At 18.9% G+C, this 17,500-nt stretch overlaps 5 protein-coding genes and 1 non-coding gene across 6 annotated transcripts in view; 4 read left to right on the forward strand and 2 right to left on the reverse strand.

Moving 5' to 3' along the window:
• Positions 1-1,435, forward strand: part of PF3D7_1216400 (conserved Plasmodium membrane protein, unknown function) — a gene marked incomplete at both ends in the record, with an annotated part of 2,766 nt that extends 1,331 nt beyond the window's left edge. The window contains one exon of the mRNA XM_001350531.2: positions 1-1,435. This exon is cut by the window's left edge and continues 1,331 nt beyond it. Coding sequence (XP_001350567.2) covers positions 1-1,435 — 1,435 coding nt within the window.
• A 903-nt stretch (positions 1,436-2,338) lies between these two features.
• Positions 2,339-3,004, reverse strand: PF3D7_1216500 (male development gene 1; the record flags this gene model as incomplete). The annotated part of the gene is made up of 1 exon (XM_001350532.1): positions 2,339-3,004. One exon carries the CDS (start codon positions 3,002-3,004, stop codon positions 2,339-2,341), a length of 666 nt encoding a protein of 221 aa, XP_001350568.1.
• A 1,733-nt stretch (positions 3,005-4,737) lies between these two features.
• Positions 4,738-5,286, reverse strand: PF3D7_1216600 (cell traversal protein for ookinetes and sporozoites; the record flags this gene model as incomplete). Its single annotated transcript, XM_001350533.1, has 1 exon — positions 4,738-5,286. The coding sequence occupies one exon, from the start codon at positions 5,284-5,286 to the stop codon at positions 4,738-4,740; it is 549 nt and encodes a 182-aa protein (XP_001350569.1).
• Positions 5,287-8,060: 2,774 nt separating this feature from the next.
• On the forward strand, positions 8,061-11,282 carry PF3D7_1216700 (perforin-like protein 2; the record flags this gene model as incomplete). The annotated part of the gene is made up of 1 exon (XM_001350534.1): positions 8,061-11,282. The coding sequence occupies one exon, from the start codon at positions 8,061-8,063 to the stop codon at positions 11,280-11,282; it is 3,222 nt and encodes a 1,073-aa protein (XP_001350570.1).
• Positions 11,283-11,883: 601 nt separating this feature from the next.
• Positions 11,884-11,955, forward strand: PF3D7_1216800. Its single transcript has one exon. It is a non-coding gene; the product is annotated as a tRNA-Pro (tRNA).
• Positions 11,956-15,446: 3,491 nt separating this feature from the next.
• Positions 15,447-17,500, forward strand: part of PF3D7_1216900 (DNA-binding chaperone, putative) — a gene marked incomplete at both ends in the record, with an annotated part of 2,820 nt that continues 766 nt past the window's right edge. The window contains one exon of the mRNA XM_001350535.1: positions 15,447-17,500. This exon is cut by the window's right edge and continues 766 nt beyond it. Within this exon, the coding sequence (XP_001350571.1) occupies positions 15,447-17,500 (2,054 nt within the window).

Consider the following 17,500-nt stretch of genomic DNA (forward strand, 5'->3'; position numbering starts at 1 on the left):
TGAAAATGATGTACAAGAGGGAGCATGTAAAAATGATGTACAAGAGGGAGCATGTAAAAATGATGTACAAGAGGGAGCATGTAAAAATAATGTACAAGAGGGAGCATGTAAAAATAATGTGCAAGAGGGAGAAGGTCATTCACAAGAAATAAATCACCATAATATAGATCAAGTTGATGAAATTTATGATAGTTCTACAGAAGAAGAATGTGACCATCCTGTGGATTATAAAGATGAAAAAAACGAACATCTATTAAATGACCAAATGGATGATGGTGTAGAAGATTATGTTGAAGAATACATTGAAGAGCAAGCTAAGGGTGAAAATAAAATTTGTTATAAAGATATAAATAAAAATGTTCATATAAATCATATACATATTAATGATATTAATCAAAATAATAAGAAAGCTATGGATGAAAAAAATAATTATTGTATAAGTAATTTTTCTTTTATTAAAAAAAAATATTCTACTTTATTTGGACTTGAAAGTTTTAATTTAAGATTTCGATATAAATCAAAAAGAGAAAACAAATCTGAATTATCTTCAAGTCAATATAATCAAATTGGAAATGAAAGATTTAGTTGTGCATCATCTGTATCATTTTTAAATGATGAAGAAGGAAATATACTTTCATATGATGTGCCTATATTATTAGAATATTGGTTATTTATTAATATATTGAAATTTTTAAAAACAGCTTTTTTTTTTCATAAATTTGTAAAAATACCTTTCCTATTTGAATATTTTACATTGTTTGTTATTACTATAAATTTGAGTGAAAAATTACATGAGTTTATGTTTTTAAAAAAATATAAATCTTCCATCTTGGTAAGATTATTAAAAAATGTATTAGTAACAACCGTCGATTTCTTATTATATTTCTTATTTAATGTTAGATTAGAAAATGAAAAAAAAGAAGAAGAAAAACAAAATAATAATAATAATAATAATAAAAAAGAATATTTAGAAAGAAGTAATTTATTAATCAAATTATCAAAAATTTTTAAAGAGAAACTTAAAATGAATGAAACAGTCAAATTCAGTTTTACTTGTCTAAAATCTATAATAACAGAAAATGTTGTTGAAAGTGTTAAATTACCTTTATATATTAAAATATGTATTAATATCTTAATATATATGCCGCAATTAGTTTTACTTATATTCCCATCTTTTATACTCAAAATCTATTTTCTATATATCTTTTTTCTAGCACCTATTTTTGGATCACTTAAATGCTTAGAAGAAAAAAAAGAAATACACAACAAAATATATTTTATATGCTATTTCTTTTTTTATAATATATCATCTATTGTAGTAAACCATTCTATTTTTAAGTGTTTACCATTCTACAATTTATATAAAATTTTAATTACTATATCTGTTCAAACAGCTCTCAAATATATTTTTAATACCCTAAAGTTAATGAGTTGAGTTCTTCGTACCAAAAAACGGCACGCATATGTATAAGAATATGTTATATGTATATAAATATATATGTATATGTATATATGTATATATATATATATATATATATATATATATATATATATATATATATATATATATGTACCATTTTCTTTCATATTAATTTTTTTTTTTTTTTTTTTTTTTTTTTTTTTTTTCAATATGAACTGACATGAATTTTCAATTTTTTTTTTTTTTTTTTTGTTGTCTTCTTTCATTTTTTTATCTTTTAATAAAAGAAAAAAACACTATATGTTTTTAAAATAATATGTGAATAATTATTTTAAAAGATTTCCTTTAAAGAATTAAACGTATATATAATTAAATGTATGTATTACTAAGTCATTTTTGTGTTTTCCTTATATATCTATTTTTCACGTATGTGATAGTGATTTATATGTATGTAAAAATATATATATATATATATATATATATATATTTGTACATTTTCATATATAATCATAGGAAAAAGAAAAAAAAAAAAAAAAATATAAATATATATATATATATATATATATATATATATATATATATATGTATATGTATATATAAATTTTATATGTTCAAAGTTGTAAAATAAAATTATAATATTTTTCATACTATACCGTCTATATGAGTCATGAAAAATATTATTGGATCATTAAATTGATCTCTGATATTTATATTAAGCTTTTCAAATGTGTAATATAAATTTACATATTTGTAAATTGAAAAAAATACATCTACTTCTTATAATGATTTGTATATGTGTAATTATATTATATGTTATATTTTAATGTAATATATTTTTATATTTTTTTATATTTTTTTATATTTTTTTTTTTTTTTTTTTTTTTTTTTTTTTTTTTTTATATATATATATATTTTTTTTTAATCACTATCACTGTGTGTTTTTATATCCTTTGTCTGTTCATCTAAATCTGGATTTTTTGTCTTTTCATAATCCTCAACTAATTCATCCACAAAATTTTCCGTTTCTTCATTAGCATTTCCGGATTTGTTATTTTCTTCGAAAGGTACAAAATTATCTGTACTTTTATTATGTAAAGCTTGTTCAAATGTCTCAAAGGATTTCCTTTCTAAAAGAGGCTTGAGAGTGCTTTCTAAATTTTCATCTAATAAATCACCTGCTTTTGCTCCTATATATTCTGACACATCCTTAACATAATGTTTTAAATCGTCTAAATCTTCAAGTTGGAGATGTTGAAGAACACTCAAATTTTTTTCATCTTTCAAATATTCACCAATTTTATTCTGTATTTTATTAGCCAATTCATTAGCTAATTCATCTTTCACTTCTTCTAAATTCCCATGACTCTGTAAATATCCATTTTTTAATAAATCCATAAAATTAAATCCTCTATTACTCCATTCAGTAGATAAATTATTAGCCTTTTCATTGGAGTTGACATTTTTTCCATTTGTGTTAACCTGAGGTTTTCCTATGTTAATACAATGGTAATAAATATCTTCAAAGCTCAAATAAAAGAAAAGGAAATAAAAAACTTTTAAAATAAAAAAGTTGGGATACTTCATTTTGTCAATGTAAAAAATAATATTGGATAATAATTATTATTCACACTCAAAAAAGGAAATATATGAAAATATAAAAAAAATATATATATATATATATATATATATATATTTATATGTGTGTACTATTGATTATTCAAGCTTTTTTTTTTTTTTATTTTTTTTTATTTTTTTTTTTTTGTTTGTTTCTTAATATATAAGAAATATATATAATATATATTATATATATGTGAACATATAAAAATACTTTCTTTTAATATTTTATTTTATTTTATTTTTGTCTAAAAAAATACATTTTCAATGCTTAAAAAAAATATTCATCCTTATATATTAATCTACATAAGAAAAATAAAATCAAGTTCATATTTTAGTCCATGTATAATATTTTTTTTATTTTTTTCTATAAAAATAAATTATTTTCATAAATGAATACATACATTATATTTTTCATTCGTAGTATTTTTTTTTTGGTATGTATGCTTAAAAATTACGGAAATTTAAAAATACAAAAAAAATCAGCTATTCAAATATATACGTAATTACACATGAAAAAAAAAAAAAAAAAAAAAAAAAAAAATATATATATATATATATATATATATATATATATATATATATGTATATAGGTTGATCTATTATTTTTACTTTACATATTTTATTTTATTTTATTTTATCTTATTCATTTTCTTTTCTTTTTTTTTTTTTTCTTTTTTTTTTTTCTTTTTTTTTTCATGTGTAATTACGTATATATTTGAATAGCTGATTTTTTTTTTGGTTTTTTTTTTTCCCTTTCCTTATCAGGTAAATTACTTATAATTTTCTTAAAAAAGAAAAAAAGAAAATTAATAAATAAATATTAAATAAAATAACACAACATAATATATATATATATATATATATATTTATATATATCTTCTATGTTGATATGTATACACTTTTTTGTATTGTTCAATATTCTTATCTACATTTTCATTTGCGTAGATATATATATTTTTTCCTTTTTTATAATAACATATAATTAGTTAAATAATAAAAATAATCGTTGTCTAAAATTATTATAACAAAATAGACATTATTAATTATTTCTTATATTTTCTAAAAAAAAAGGTAATCAATTAAATTTTTTTAATAATGAATACTGACTTCATTGTTTTTAATTTTTTTATAGTGTCATTTATAACATAATCATTTAATGTTCATCAATTCGTGAAAAATACAAAATAGTAAAATAAAATAAAATATATATTAATATAATGATTAATGCAACATAATTAAGGTGTGAATTATATACTATTTTCTATTATTAAACTAAAAATCGAAAAAAAAAAAAAAAAAAAAAAAAATATATATATATATATATATATATATATATATCATGACATATGAAAAAAAAGTGTAAAATATGTACATCTCCAAACAACAAAAAATAAATAAACAAAAAAGAATCATATTGTGTAAAATAAATAAATATATATATATATATATATATCATAATATAATTGTAGTGTGCCAAATTAGCACACACATATATACATGAATTTATATGTGTACTAACTATATTCTTAAATGTTAGTTCATAACAACAATTTTCATAATTTTAAGAAATGATTATTCCTTATTATTTTCAAAATTATAATTCTCTCCATGTAGTTTTATTTTTTATCTCATATTTTGATTTCATTTTATGTTATTGTTTTTTTTTTTTTTTTTTTTTTTGTTTTGTTTTCGTGTGATTTTTAATCGAAAAAATCATCTGATAAACTTTCTTCACTTTCTGAGACGTCTGGTGAATTGTAATTCCATATCTCATCAGAAACTTTCGCACCTACAGCTGTTTCTACCTTATTAAATAAAGATGTTAATACTGGTACTATTATACCATATGTTGCTGGGTCGACTTTTGGTGGTTTAACATTTTCAGCTACGAGATTTTCGAATGATGGCAATCCTACTTTGATTAATTCCTTTAACATAGATTTTGCGTGTTTTTTTACTTCTGATTTGATATCAAAGCTTGATTCTAAAAAGGTTGGTGAATTTTTTTGTAAAACACTGACAAGTTCATTTGATATGGTCTCTGCTAAATCATCACCAATCTTATTCATTGATTGTGATTCAAGAAAAGCTGAAGTAAAACTGTTATTTAATTGTTCAATAAATTGGCTTCCATTATAGAGAGATGATGAAGAATTGTGTCCGTTGTTTCCTCTGAAACATAAAACATTGGAAAAGACAAGAAATACTAAGAAAGAGCAAATAACTGGTAATCTTCTTAAGGCATTCATTTTAACCAAAAAGAGTATATATAACAGAAATAAGAAAAAATGAAAAATCAAAAAACAAACAAACAAACGTAATACGTTCTATATTAATTCGATTTATTCAAAAGAAGAAGAAAAAAAAAAAAAAAAAAAAACCAAAAGGTATATATAATAAGGAGAATGACAAAAAAAAAAAAAAGAAAAAAAGACAATGTTTAAAAAATATAATATATCTTATAAATGTAAGGAAATAATTATTTTCTAAATTAAATATATATTTATGTCATTATGTTCTTTACGAATTAAAATTAAGGAAATTATTATTATTATTATATATATATATGTATATATATTTTTTTATTTTAATTAATTTAATTCAATTTTATTTTTATTTATTTTTTTAATTGTGTAAAGAGATTTTTAAAAAAATAAAATAAAATGCAAAAATATAATTAATTAATAAATGTTGCCATTGTTTTAAATATGCATGAGTTCACTGTTTTAAGACAATTAATAAAAGATTGGCTGAGTGTTCATAAACATGTTCTTGTGTAGCTACCAGGATTATTTTGTTTATTACATGCAGGTGTATATTACAGGACATTTTTTAAGTTCTCTTATGAACTGTTCATGTATCTTGCTATTAATAATATATATTTTTTTTTATATTTATGTTGAACCAAAATTTTGAGATATAATGAAATATATTTCATTTGGTTTTATTTATATATTTTTTATTTTTTATTTTTTATTATGACCTGTTCATATTTTATTTTAAAATGTTCAGGAATATCAACTTATTTGCATGCATAAATAAAGCGAAAAAAAAAAAAAAAAAAAAAAAAAGAGAATCATTGTTGTTGATAATAATAAAGAATTTGTGTGCTATATATGATTTGGTGTTATTTGCTTAGAGACTAAGGATATATATTAATAATATGTATGATCATCAGAATAATATTACCCCTCAAAAAAAAAAAAAAAAAAAAAAAAAAACCAAATAAAAATAAATAATTTTAATGTAATAAAACAGCCACATATATAATTTTTTAAATGTGTGTACATATTATTTAAATAATATGAAAGGTGATTAATATATACACACATACATATATATATATATATATATATATATATATTTTTTGATTTATAAAAATGGGTGTCTTAAATTGTTCTCATTTTATTTGCTCAAATATTAACATTATACATTATTTTTAATTTAAACTTATGAACGATTAAAAAAGTCAAATTTTTAAAGAGGTATCATCCTTAATATGTGACTATTACAATAATGAACAAGGAAAGAATAAAAAATAATATAAACATTTAATGTTGCTTCATGAAATTTTGTAACGTATTTTATACACATGTTTAATTATTTAAAACATACTGATAACACTTATTAACATGTATTTTATCCTTTTTCATTTTGGATTTGTTTATAAGAAAAATAAAAAAAAAAAAAAAAAAAAAAAAAAAAAGGTATAATTATTATATATTAATCACATAAGAGGTGTAACTATAATATTATCATTCAGATTAATGAATCAAAATAAATAAATAAATATATATATATATATATATATATATATATTTTTATTTTTACCTGTTTTATTTGGAAAATATTTCAAAAGAAAAAAACAGTTGCATATATGTGTATTTATTTATTTATTTTTTTTTTTTTTTGTCTCTCCTAAAAATATTGTTGTTTTATTAAAAGAATATCACAAAGTAATTTACCGAAAAGAAATTTTAACATTTATATATCATTTTCCATGTAATACAAACAAAAAGGAAAATAAGTTCCTTGTTAATGTAAAATATATTATTACGGTTCAAGCCCTAATTTTTTAAATAAAAAATATTGTTATGATACAGTTACCATTTATATGAATAGAACATATGTATGAATATATAGTTATATATATATATGTATATTTCTAGATCTATTCAAAAGAATGGTATATATATATATATATATATATATATATATATATATATATATATAATATATTTATGTTTATGTTTTTATGTTTACAATTTCTACAAAGTTAGCTCACTTTAAAACTTTAACATTTTGTATAAATTATATATATAAAATGTAAATACACATAATAAGTATAAACATATTTAAAGTTAAAAACAAGAAATTTCTACCTTTAATTAATGTATTATAATTTTTTTTTTTTTTTTTTTTTTCTTGCTTTTCCTATAAGTTTAGAAATAAGATGAAAAGTATAAAACCCTGAATATATGTTATATATTTATACATTTAATAAATATAATTCATTAACCAATAATATTAATATAAGTAGCACTAATGAAACGTAATAATGTTTTGTCATGTCCCCCGTTTAGCTATCACATTCTAAAATTGTCATAAGACATATAAATAAATCAGTATAAATATACATATATACATACATACATATATATATATATATATATATATATATATATATATATATATGTGAAATATTTTCCTTTTTGTCTAATTAATATTTAAAGTTATAATATATTAATTTTGCCATTAAATAGGTTGTCTAACATTCTTTTTTCATTTATTTATTTATTTTATTTTTTTATTAATCTATATTAGAAAAAATAATTACATATAGAATATATTAACGAGCAATATAAAATTTCATTTTATATTTATGATGATCTAAAATTTATAACAATTCTATCCAGGATAAGAGATTTCAAAAAAAAAAAAAAAAAAAAAATTTTATTTGTATGTAACATATTATTTAATTAAACACGTATCCATATATATTTATATAAATGCATTATTATTAATGAATATACTCCTCAAATATCATCTTTCGTACATATTCTTCTTTGTGCATTTAATTGTAATTAATATAAAATGTAAGGAAATAAATAATAATTTGGTCAATGATGAAAAAGATAGCATAAATAACCTGGAAGAGCCTAGCCCCTTCCATATTTTAAAAAAAAAAAACAGTAACAATATAGAGAATCATTCTAATAAAATAAATAATATATTTAAAAATAATTATAGTTATAGTTATAGTTACAGTTTATTAGATAATTCTTTATATGATAATAAATATGAATCAGATTTTTTTCCTCAAAAAAAAAATAATAAAATTAATGAAGAAAAGTATAAGGGAACGCATGGCACAAATTTTGCTATTATAAATGAACATATGAATGAGATACATAATGATATGTTAGGACAAAATGAAATACTATCTAACGAATTGGATACAACGAAAGATATAATAAAAGAGGAACATGTAAAAAATAAAAAAATTAAGAATCATTCATTTTATATGAATAAAGAAAATGAAAAAAAAAAATTTCTAGATAATACTTTTCCAGAAAATAAAGAAAATAATAAAAATAAAAGGAATTCGAAATTTATTGAAGAAAACGACCTGAACAGTTCAGGTGAAAATTACTTTGAGAATGATAAATTTATTGAAATAGAGTATCCAATAAAAAATAAAGATATTGATGAATATGAGGAAGGAATTAATCGAAACCATAAGGAAGAGGATAATAAAAATAGAACATATCATAGTAATGGGGAGGATAGTATTAAGAGTTTAAATTTTATAAAATATATGAATATGGATAAAGAAAAAAAAGGAAAGAAAAAAAGTTATAATAGAAAAAAAAAAGAAAATTATAACAATGACAATTATAATATAAATGATTCAGATCTGATTAATGTTTTAAAACAAGGAGATTATAGTCCAGATTGTGACACATGTAATAAAAATATAAATGGTCATATGAATAAAGGAAGGGGCATAAGAAGAAGAATGTATGACAGGAACTATTATAAGGATTTTAATTTAAGGGATGCATTACCTATAAATAAAACACACTATAGTATGTTATTAAAAAGTGATGATGATACTATTATTAAAGAAAAAAATGAAAATGATGTAGATGATATTATAACAAAAGAGAAAAGAAAAGAAAACTTAAAAGAAGTTTATAATGATAAAAAGAATAACTATTTGTCTCTTAAGTATTTAGGTTTAGGATATGACATAATTATGGGTAATCCTGAAGGAGATCCTACATTGAACGTGGACCCTGGTTTCAGGGGACCTGTATTGCAAATAAATTTAAAAGAAATAAGTTTAAATAGTTATGATAATCATAAAAATGATGATAATCATATGAATGATGATATTCATAAAAATGATGATAATCATATGAATAGTGATAATCATAAAAATGATGAATATCATAAAAATGATGAATATCATAAAAATGATGAAGACCATAATGACGATAATTATGATAATCATGCTGATGGTGATAAACGTTCAAAGGAAAGAAAGAGTAAGATTCAAACAACTAATGAGTCGATGAAGCCATGGGTTATACCAGAACACTCCTGTAGTCAATCGAAAAATGTTGAAGAAATTCGAAATTTGGAACAATACAAATTAGAATTATTATCAGACGTAAAGGTTAGTACTCCCTCTAGTTTCCCATATTCCTTTTCTGCATCTGCCGAATTTAAGAATGCTTTAAAAAAATTAAAAGTACAAAACAATGTAATATTTTTGATGAAAATATATTGCTTAAGATATTATACAGGTATACCAATAACAACAACAAGTTATAAATTTAGTGAGAATTTTAAAAATGCGTTAAGTAAATTACCAAAATATTTTGATGGGTTAAGAGAAGATAGTAAATGTAGTTATGAATATTATATTAATAAATTGAATAGTCCAGAATGTGAAGAAAATGTAAACAAGTGGATGTTATTTTTTAAATTACATGGTACACATGTTGCATATGAAATATATTTAGGTGGTAAGATAATCATCAAAATTAATATTAATAAAGAAGAATATAATAAAATGAAAGAAAATAATATAAATGTAAAAACGTTTTTTAATATATATTTTCATAAGATGGGATTATCAAGCGCTTTTCAAAAAGAAGCACAAAAGATATTAAATAAATTTAGAATATCAAAACATATAGCTATATTAGGTGGGAATCCTGGATTAAATGTAAATAATACAAGCTTTTTTGAAAAATGGGTACATTCAATTAATACTAATTCTATGCCTATAAGAACAAAATTATTACCATTCAGTTTTTTTATGGATGATAATGATATGATACAAGCATATAAAGATGCTTTAATATTTTATGGATTAACATATGGATTACAATTATTTGGTCAAGAAAAATATAATCATAATATTATATCCGTTGGTGAATATCTAGAAAAATGTACACAAAAATTATATGCTGGTCCACCACCTGGTTTATTAACATGTCCTATAGGAACAACGATATTAATGGGATTTTCCATAAATTTAAATTTTTATAAAAATAAATATTTAAGTAGTACAAACGGTATTACTCTTTGTGAACCCATGAAGGAATCATGTAGTGGTAATGGATTTGAAAAAAATTATTCTGATATTCGTATATTTGCTTTATGTACAAATAAACCTTTCGATTTTATCACTCAAGTAGTACAACAAGGAGAAGCACCTAAAATATCAGCTAGCTGTCCAGGTGAATTAGTAATACTTTTTGGATTCGCATTAATGAAAGGAATAGGATCATCATCAGCAAATAAAATAGATATATATCCATGTCGTACAGGACAAAATTCTTGTGAAGCTGTTTTACAAAATCATAAATTTAAACAAAGTATGATATATCTTGCATGTGTTGATAAAACAACTAATGGTTTAGAATATTTACAAACATATAGTAAAACCAAAAATTTAGGTGATGTTATATCAGATAAATATAAATCTGATGGATATCTTAATTTTTCATGTCCTCAAAATAATACTCTAGTATTCGGATTCTCTTTAGAATTTCATACAAATTTTCAAGCAACCAGAAATAATTTCTTAAATTGTTCCAAATATACAAACATATGTGAAATATCGGGTATAGGAATAAATACTCATTTATCTTTCTTCAGATCTGATAAACACTCCTTAGCAATCATTGCCTTATGTCGATCCCACGGGGCAAACAATTTGGTGGAATGATTGTAAGTTAATACGATTATAATGTAAATGTAAATGTAAATATAAATATAAATATAAATGTAAATGTAAATGTAAATATAGATGTAAATGTAAATATAAATGTAAATATAGATGTAAATATAAATGTAAATATAAATGTAAATGTAAATATAAATGTAAATGTAAATATAAATATAAATGCTCGTCTTATCACCATATTATCAAGTTTTCACAAACATATATATATATATATATATAATATATTCATATATTATTTTTTTTTTTTTTTTTTTTTTTTTATTTATTATATATTAAAAATATATATTTTTTATATATAATGAATATTTATTATTTTCCTTTTTTTTTTTTTTTTTTTCCTTTTCCTTTTAATTTTTTTTTTTTTTTTTTACAATGACTTGTGATAAATAAATATAAGAATATTACATTATATCCTATGATATAGAAGATATAACTGTGTTAATACAAATTCGAAGGAAAAATATATATAAATATATATATATATAAATATATTTATATATTTTATTTGTTTTATTTTTTATTTGTCATTTTTCTTAATTAGTATTATTAATAGTTTATCCAATTTTTTGGAAAAATTGCATTAGGCTACTTGATCTAGTGGTATGATTCTTGCTTCGGGTGCAAGACGTCCCGGGTTCGATTCCCGGAGTAGCCCAAAAAAAAAAAAAAATAAATAATAATAAAATAAAGAAAATGGTAATAATATTGTTATAACATGAATAAGAGATTATATAGTATATAAATAAATAATATAATAAAATTAAAAATTACGTTTCGATTACTTAAAAAGTATTTTCAATTTTGTTGTTTCTATAAGAAAAAAAAAAAAATATTAATTGTATTTTTAAAAAATGGTACTCCTGCAAAATAAGGAGAAAAAAAAAAAAAAAAATCATTATATAAAAATAAAATAATTTAATTATTACTATATATATATATATATATATAATACATTATGTATGTACTTTTATTTATTCATATTATTTAAAAAAAACGACCATGTTAATTTATTGAACATGTTTCTATATAAGTTTTTTCAAATATAACTTCACCCTTATGTAAAATTATTTATATAAAATATATTAAATTGGAAATAATTTTGTGTACATTTCTTATTAATAAATTTCCACACTTTAAAGGAAAAAAGAATTTATATACATATGGTCATATATATATATATATATACATATTTCACATATTTTTATTGATTCTTTTGAAGGTAATGGACTTTTATTTATTAAAAAAAAAAAATGAGAAAGGAACTTTTTAAAAACATCCTGATTTTATATCATCAAATTTTTATATAAATTCATGAGGATGCTTTTGTTCAAAAAATGGTAGTCATATATTTTTTTTCAAAATAAATTTTAAGCGAATATATATATATATAAAAATATATATATATAATATATAATATTTATATATAATATATAATATTTATATTATTATAATAAAAGTAAACCCTTTTTTCTTCTTTTTTATAAAGTTATAAGAAATAAAAAATAAAAAAATTATATGTGAATATATATATATATATATATATATATAGGATAATATTTATTTTAAATATACATATATAATATAACCAGCAATTTTTTTGAATAATTTATTAGTTATAATGTTACTATATATATATATATATGTATACTAGCATATATATTATTAAATATACATTATATATATATATATATATATATATATATATAATTGTTTACATAAAGAGTTATACAAAAAAATGATATAACATTTATTTATTAAGAAGAAAAATATGAATGTTCTTAAATTTTTCTTTATTTTTAATAATATATTTTTAAATTTTTGTTTTTGTATATGGAATATAAAATGTATTATTTTTATAAAAAAAATGATCTTATTTTTTTTTTTTTCCTTTGAATTTTTTTTTTTTTTTTTTTTCCTATAATTAACCTCTATATATGTATAAATCATATATAAGAAATATTAATTATAAATATAAAATATATACATTGCATAATATGTATGTATACATATATATAATACAATAATAAGAATATATATATATATATAATATATATGTATAATTTTTTAGTTTTTATTTTTATATAATAAATAAATACCATTAATATATTTTTTCTTAATATATATTTTTATTTTTTATCTTTATATAATATAATAAATAGTATATATATATATATATATATATATGTATGTATAAATATATATATATTAGTTCTCTTTTTTTTTTTTCATCTTTATGTTTTATTAAAATTATAATATATATATATATATATTATTTATATATTAATGGAAATGAGTTCATTATAAAAAAAAAAAAAAAAAGAAAGGGGGAAAAGAAAAAATATAAAAATAATTATAATAAATGGAATTAACGTTAATAATAAAAAGTATATTATTTATTATATCACCCTCTTTTTTCTTTATACATATATATATATATATTATATATATAAATATATATATATATATATATATATATATTTATTTATATATTATATAAATTTATATTTATATTTATTTATTTATTCACCTTCTTTTAAAGTTTTCACATTTATTATTATATTTTATATATATAATATGAAAATTATAATAAACAAAAAGAAGTAATAAAATAAATGAAGTTATAAAAAAATATATGATTTTTTATTTTAATTCGTTATAAAAACAAAGTAAAAGATAAAGAAAAAGAAAAAGAAAAGAACGATAACCCATTAAATAAATATACATATAAAATTAATTTATATGATATATATTATATATAATATTTTTATAAAATAAATTATACAAAATTGTAATCTTATTTTATTGTAATCTTATTTTATTGTATTATTATTTTATTGTAATATTATTTTATTGTAATATTATTTTATTGTAATATTAATTTATATTTTGTATTTCAGAATCTCTAATTTTTTCTTTTTTTTAACAATCTTTTTTTATAAAAATAAAGAAAGAAAGAAAGAAAGAAAGAGAAAAAAAAGAAAAATGTATAGGAAAATATTTATTTTATTATTAAAATATTGTATATATCTATATATATATATATATATATATATATATATTCCTTTGAATAATTTATAAAGAGGATGATGATAATAAATAAATGTGGGAAAACATAAAACGAGATAATATATACAAAATAGAAATTTTTTTTTTTCTTTTATTAAGAAACAAAACGAATATGATATATAATTATTATATGTTTTTATGTAACTTCATTTTATTATATAATATAATCTAAGATTACATATGTATATTATATATATATATATATATATATATATATATTTATTTATTTATTTATTATTTTTACATTTATGTTAAGAATATACATTTTTTTTTCATTATATTTTATCCTCTTAAATTTTATTTCTTTATTATATCAAATATATGTTTTTATATAAAATATGAATTGAAGATGTGTCTCCCTCCATTAATAAGTTGTAACTATGTGTAGTGTGTTATATTTTTTTTACTTTTCTTTAAATTCTATTTATATTATCTAATATGATAATAACATTTTCTTGTATCCCCTGAAATTTTTTTTTTTTTTTTTTTTTGTAATATATTATATGTTTGGATAATGTAAATATAAGAACCAACAGAAAAAAATATAAAAGTGGGATGATACATACAAAGAGTCATAAAGGACAAAAAAATAAAATAAAATAAAATAAATACATTATAAAATATATATATATATATATATATATATATATATATATATATATACATTTACATATATACACAACTTCATTTTATTTTATTTTTTCCATATATTGTTCATAATGATTTATTAAATGTGAGGGAAAAAAAAAAAAAAAAAAAAAAAAAAAAAAAAATACAGGACGGGCAAAACAGAATATTCTTTTTTTTTTTTTTTTTTTTTTTTTTTTTTTTTTTTTTTTTTCTTTTTTTTCTTATAAATGATTGAACATTTTATTATATGTGATAAATAAAAAAAAAAAAAAAATAAAAAATAAAAGGAATGGCAACTATTAATATATATAAAAAATAGATATATGTATATACTTTATATTTTATAGTTTATATTAATTATTTCTTTTATTTTATTTTATTTTATTTTCATTTTAACTTCATTTTTGTAAATTTGTTTCTTTTAAAAAAGGAAAAAAAAAAAAAAAAAAAATGAGTGGATGTAATTTAATATGGTTAGATAAAGCAACCAAAAAGAGGAGCAAGGATATATTATGTCTAGAAGATATTCCTTACAAAGACGAAATAAAATATTTAAATGAATTGAAGGTATTGCCTTATGTGTCATGTATTCATTGTGTAAATATAAGGAAAAAAAAAGTAGAGAATGCTGGTTTTATGTTTTATATTAAATATGAGGTACCTTTATTATTAAATGAAGGAGATAATATAAAAAAGAGTAAGGAGAATAAAAGAGTTGAAGATATCGAAGAGATATTTTTATATAAGGATAAAATAGATTATATGTTAAATTTAGAAAAAAGTATTAACAAAAATAATATATATGATAAAAACATTAGTAATGATAAAGAAAACAAAAGAAAAAAAGCTAATGAAAAAGATGAGGAAATGAATAAAGATGATTATGATAATAAAGAAAATAATAATAATGGTGCTGATAATATAAAAGGTCAATTTAAAAAAGGAAGTAATTTAATAAAAAAATGTATTGATCAAAATATTGATGTATATGATGTGTTAGGTGTTGAAGAAACAGATGATCTAGAAACAATAAAATCGTGTTATAAAAAATTGATTTTATTATTTCATCCTGATAAAAATAAAGGTACTGCATATTTAAATGAAAAAGAAAAAGAAAAAGAAAAAAAAAAGGGAAAAAATAAAAAAAAAAAAAATTATATGAACGATGCAAATAATAATAATAATAATAATAATAATAATGAAAAAGATTTCTTATATTTTATTGAAAAATATAATATCGAAAAATTAACAAATGATGAAAAAAAAAACATTTTTTTAAAAATACAAGATTCATATACCATCCTCTCAGATAAAATATTAAGAAAACAATATGATAGTTCCATACCATTCGATGAAAGAATACCAACATTAACTCAATTAGAAGAAGCAAAAAATTTTTATAATTTCTTAAGACCTGTATTTAAAAGAAATGCTAAATGGTCAGCCATCAAACCTGTACCTGATATAGGTGATGAAAATACGGATATAAAAGAAGTAAAATATTTTTATGACTTTTGGTATAATTTTAATAATTGGAGAGATTTTTCTTATCAAAATGAATATGATTATGAACAAGCTGAATGTAGAGAAGAACGAAGATGGATGGAAAGAGAAAATAAAAAAATTCAGAAAAAAGCCTCAAAAACAGAAAATCTAAGAATTATTAAATTAGTCGATTTAGCCTATAATAATGATCCAAGAATTATTGCAGAAAATAAAAGAATAAAATTAGAAAAATTAAAAAAAAAAGAACAAGCAATGATTGAAAAGAAAAATCAACAAAATGAAAATAATAATAATAATATACAACATAACAACAATAATAATAATATACCTAGTCATAAAAAAAATATAGATAAAGCATCTGTTAAATTATGGAAACATCATATTAAATCTTTATGTCTTACCAAATTATCAAATCTAGTAAATACTGAAGATATTCAACAAAAAATATCTATCATGTCTTTTGATGATTTATGTGAATTTATTTATGATATTTATGTTATCTTAAATTTTACAGTACCGAAAAATAACACAGACACAACATCAACATTACTGACGAATATAAAAAATAATACTATCCATAAGAAGGTGTACAATCCTAATATTAATGACCCCAAGAAAGCCTTTCAAAGCATAGGAAGCACATCAACAACAAATAATAATCATGTAAATAATAATAATAATAATAATATATCCACGGACGGAAAAACGAGTACGGGATTTATAGGACATCTTAAAAATGTGCACTTGGATTATAAACAAATACAAACATTAATAGATACTTTTAAAAAGTATATTCAAGATCATTCTTTTATTTTACAAAACAATGACCATCAATTAAATGATCAACATAATTACCAAACGGACATACAAACAGGTACATATACACAGTGCAACGAACAATTTAATAAAAACGAAAAAGAAAACGAAAACGAAATCGAGAAACAACAAACGCATGCTAATAATTATTCTAATGTAAATACACAAGATATTAGGCAGAA

Source organism: Plasmodium falciparum (assembly GCF_000002765.6).
Source record: "Plasmodium falciparum 3D7 genome assembly, chromosome: 12".
NCBI lineage: Eukaryota > Apicomplexa > Aconoidasida > Haemosporida > Plasmodiidae > Plasmodium > Plasmodium falciparum.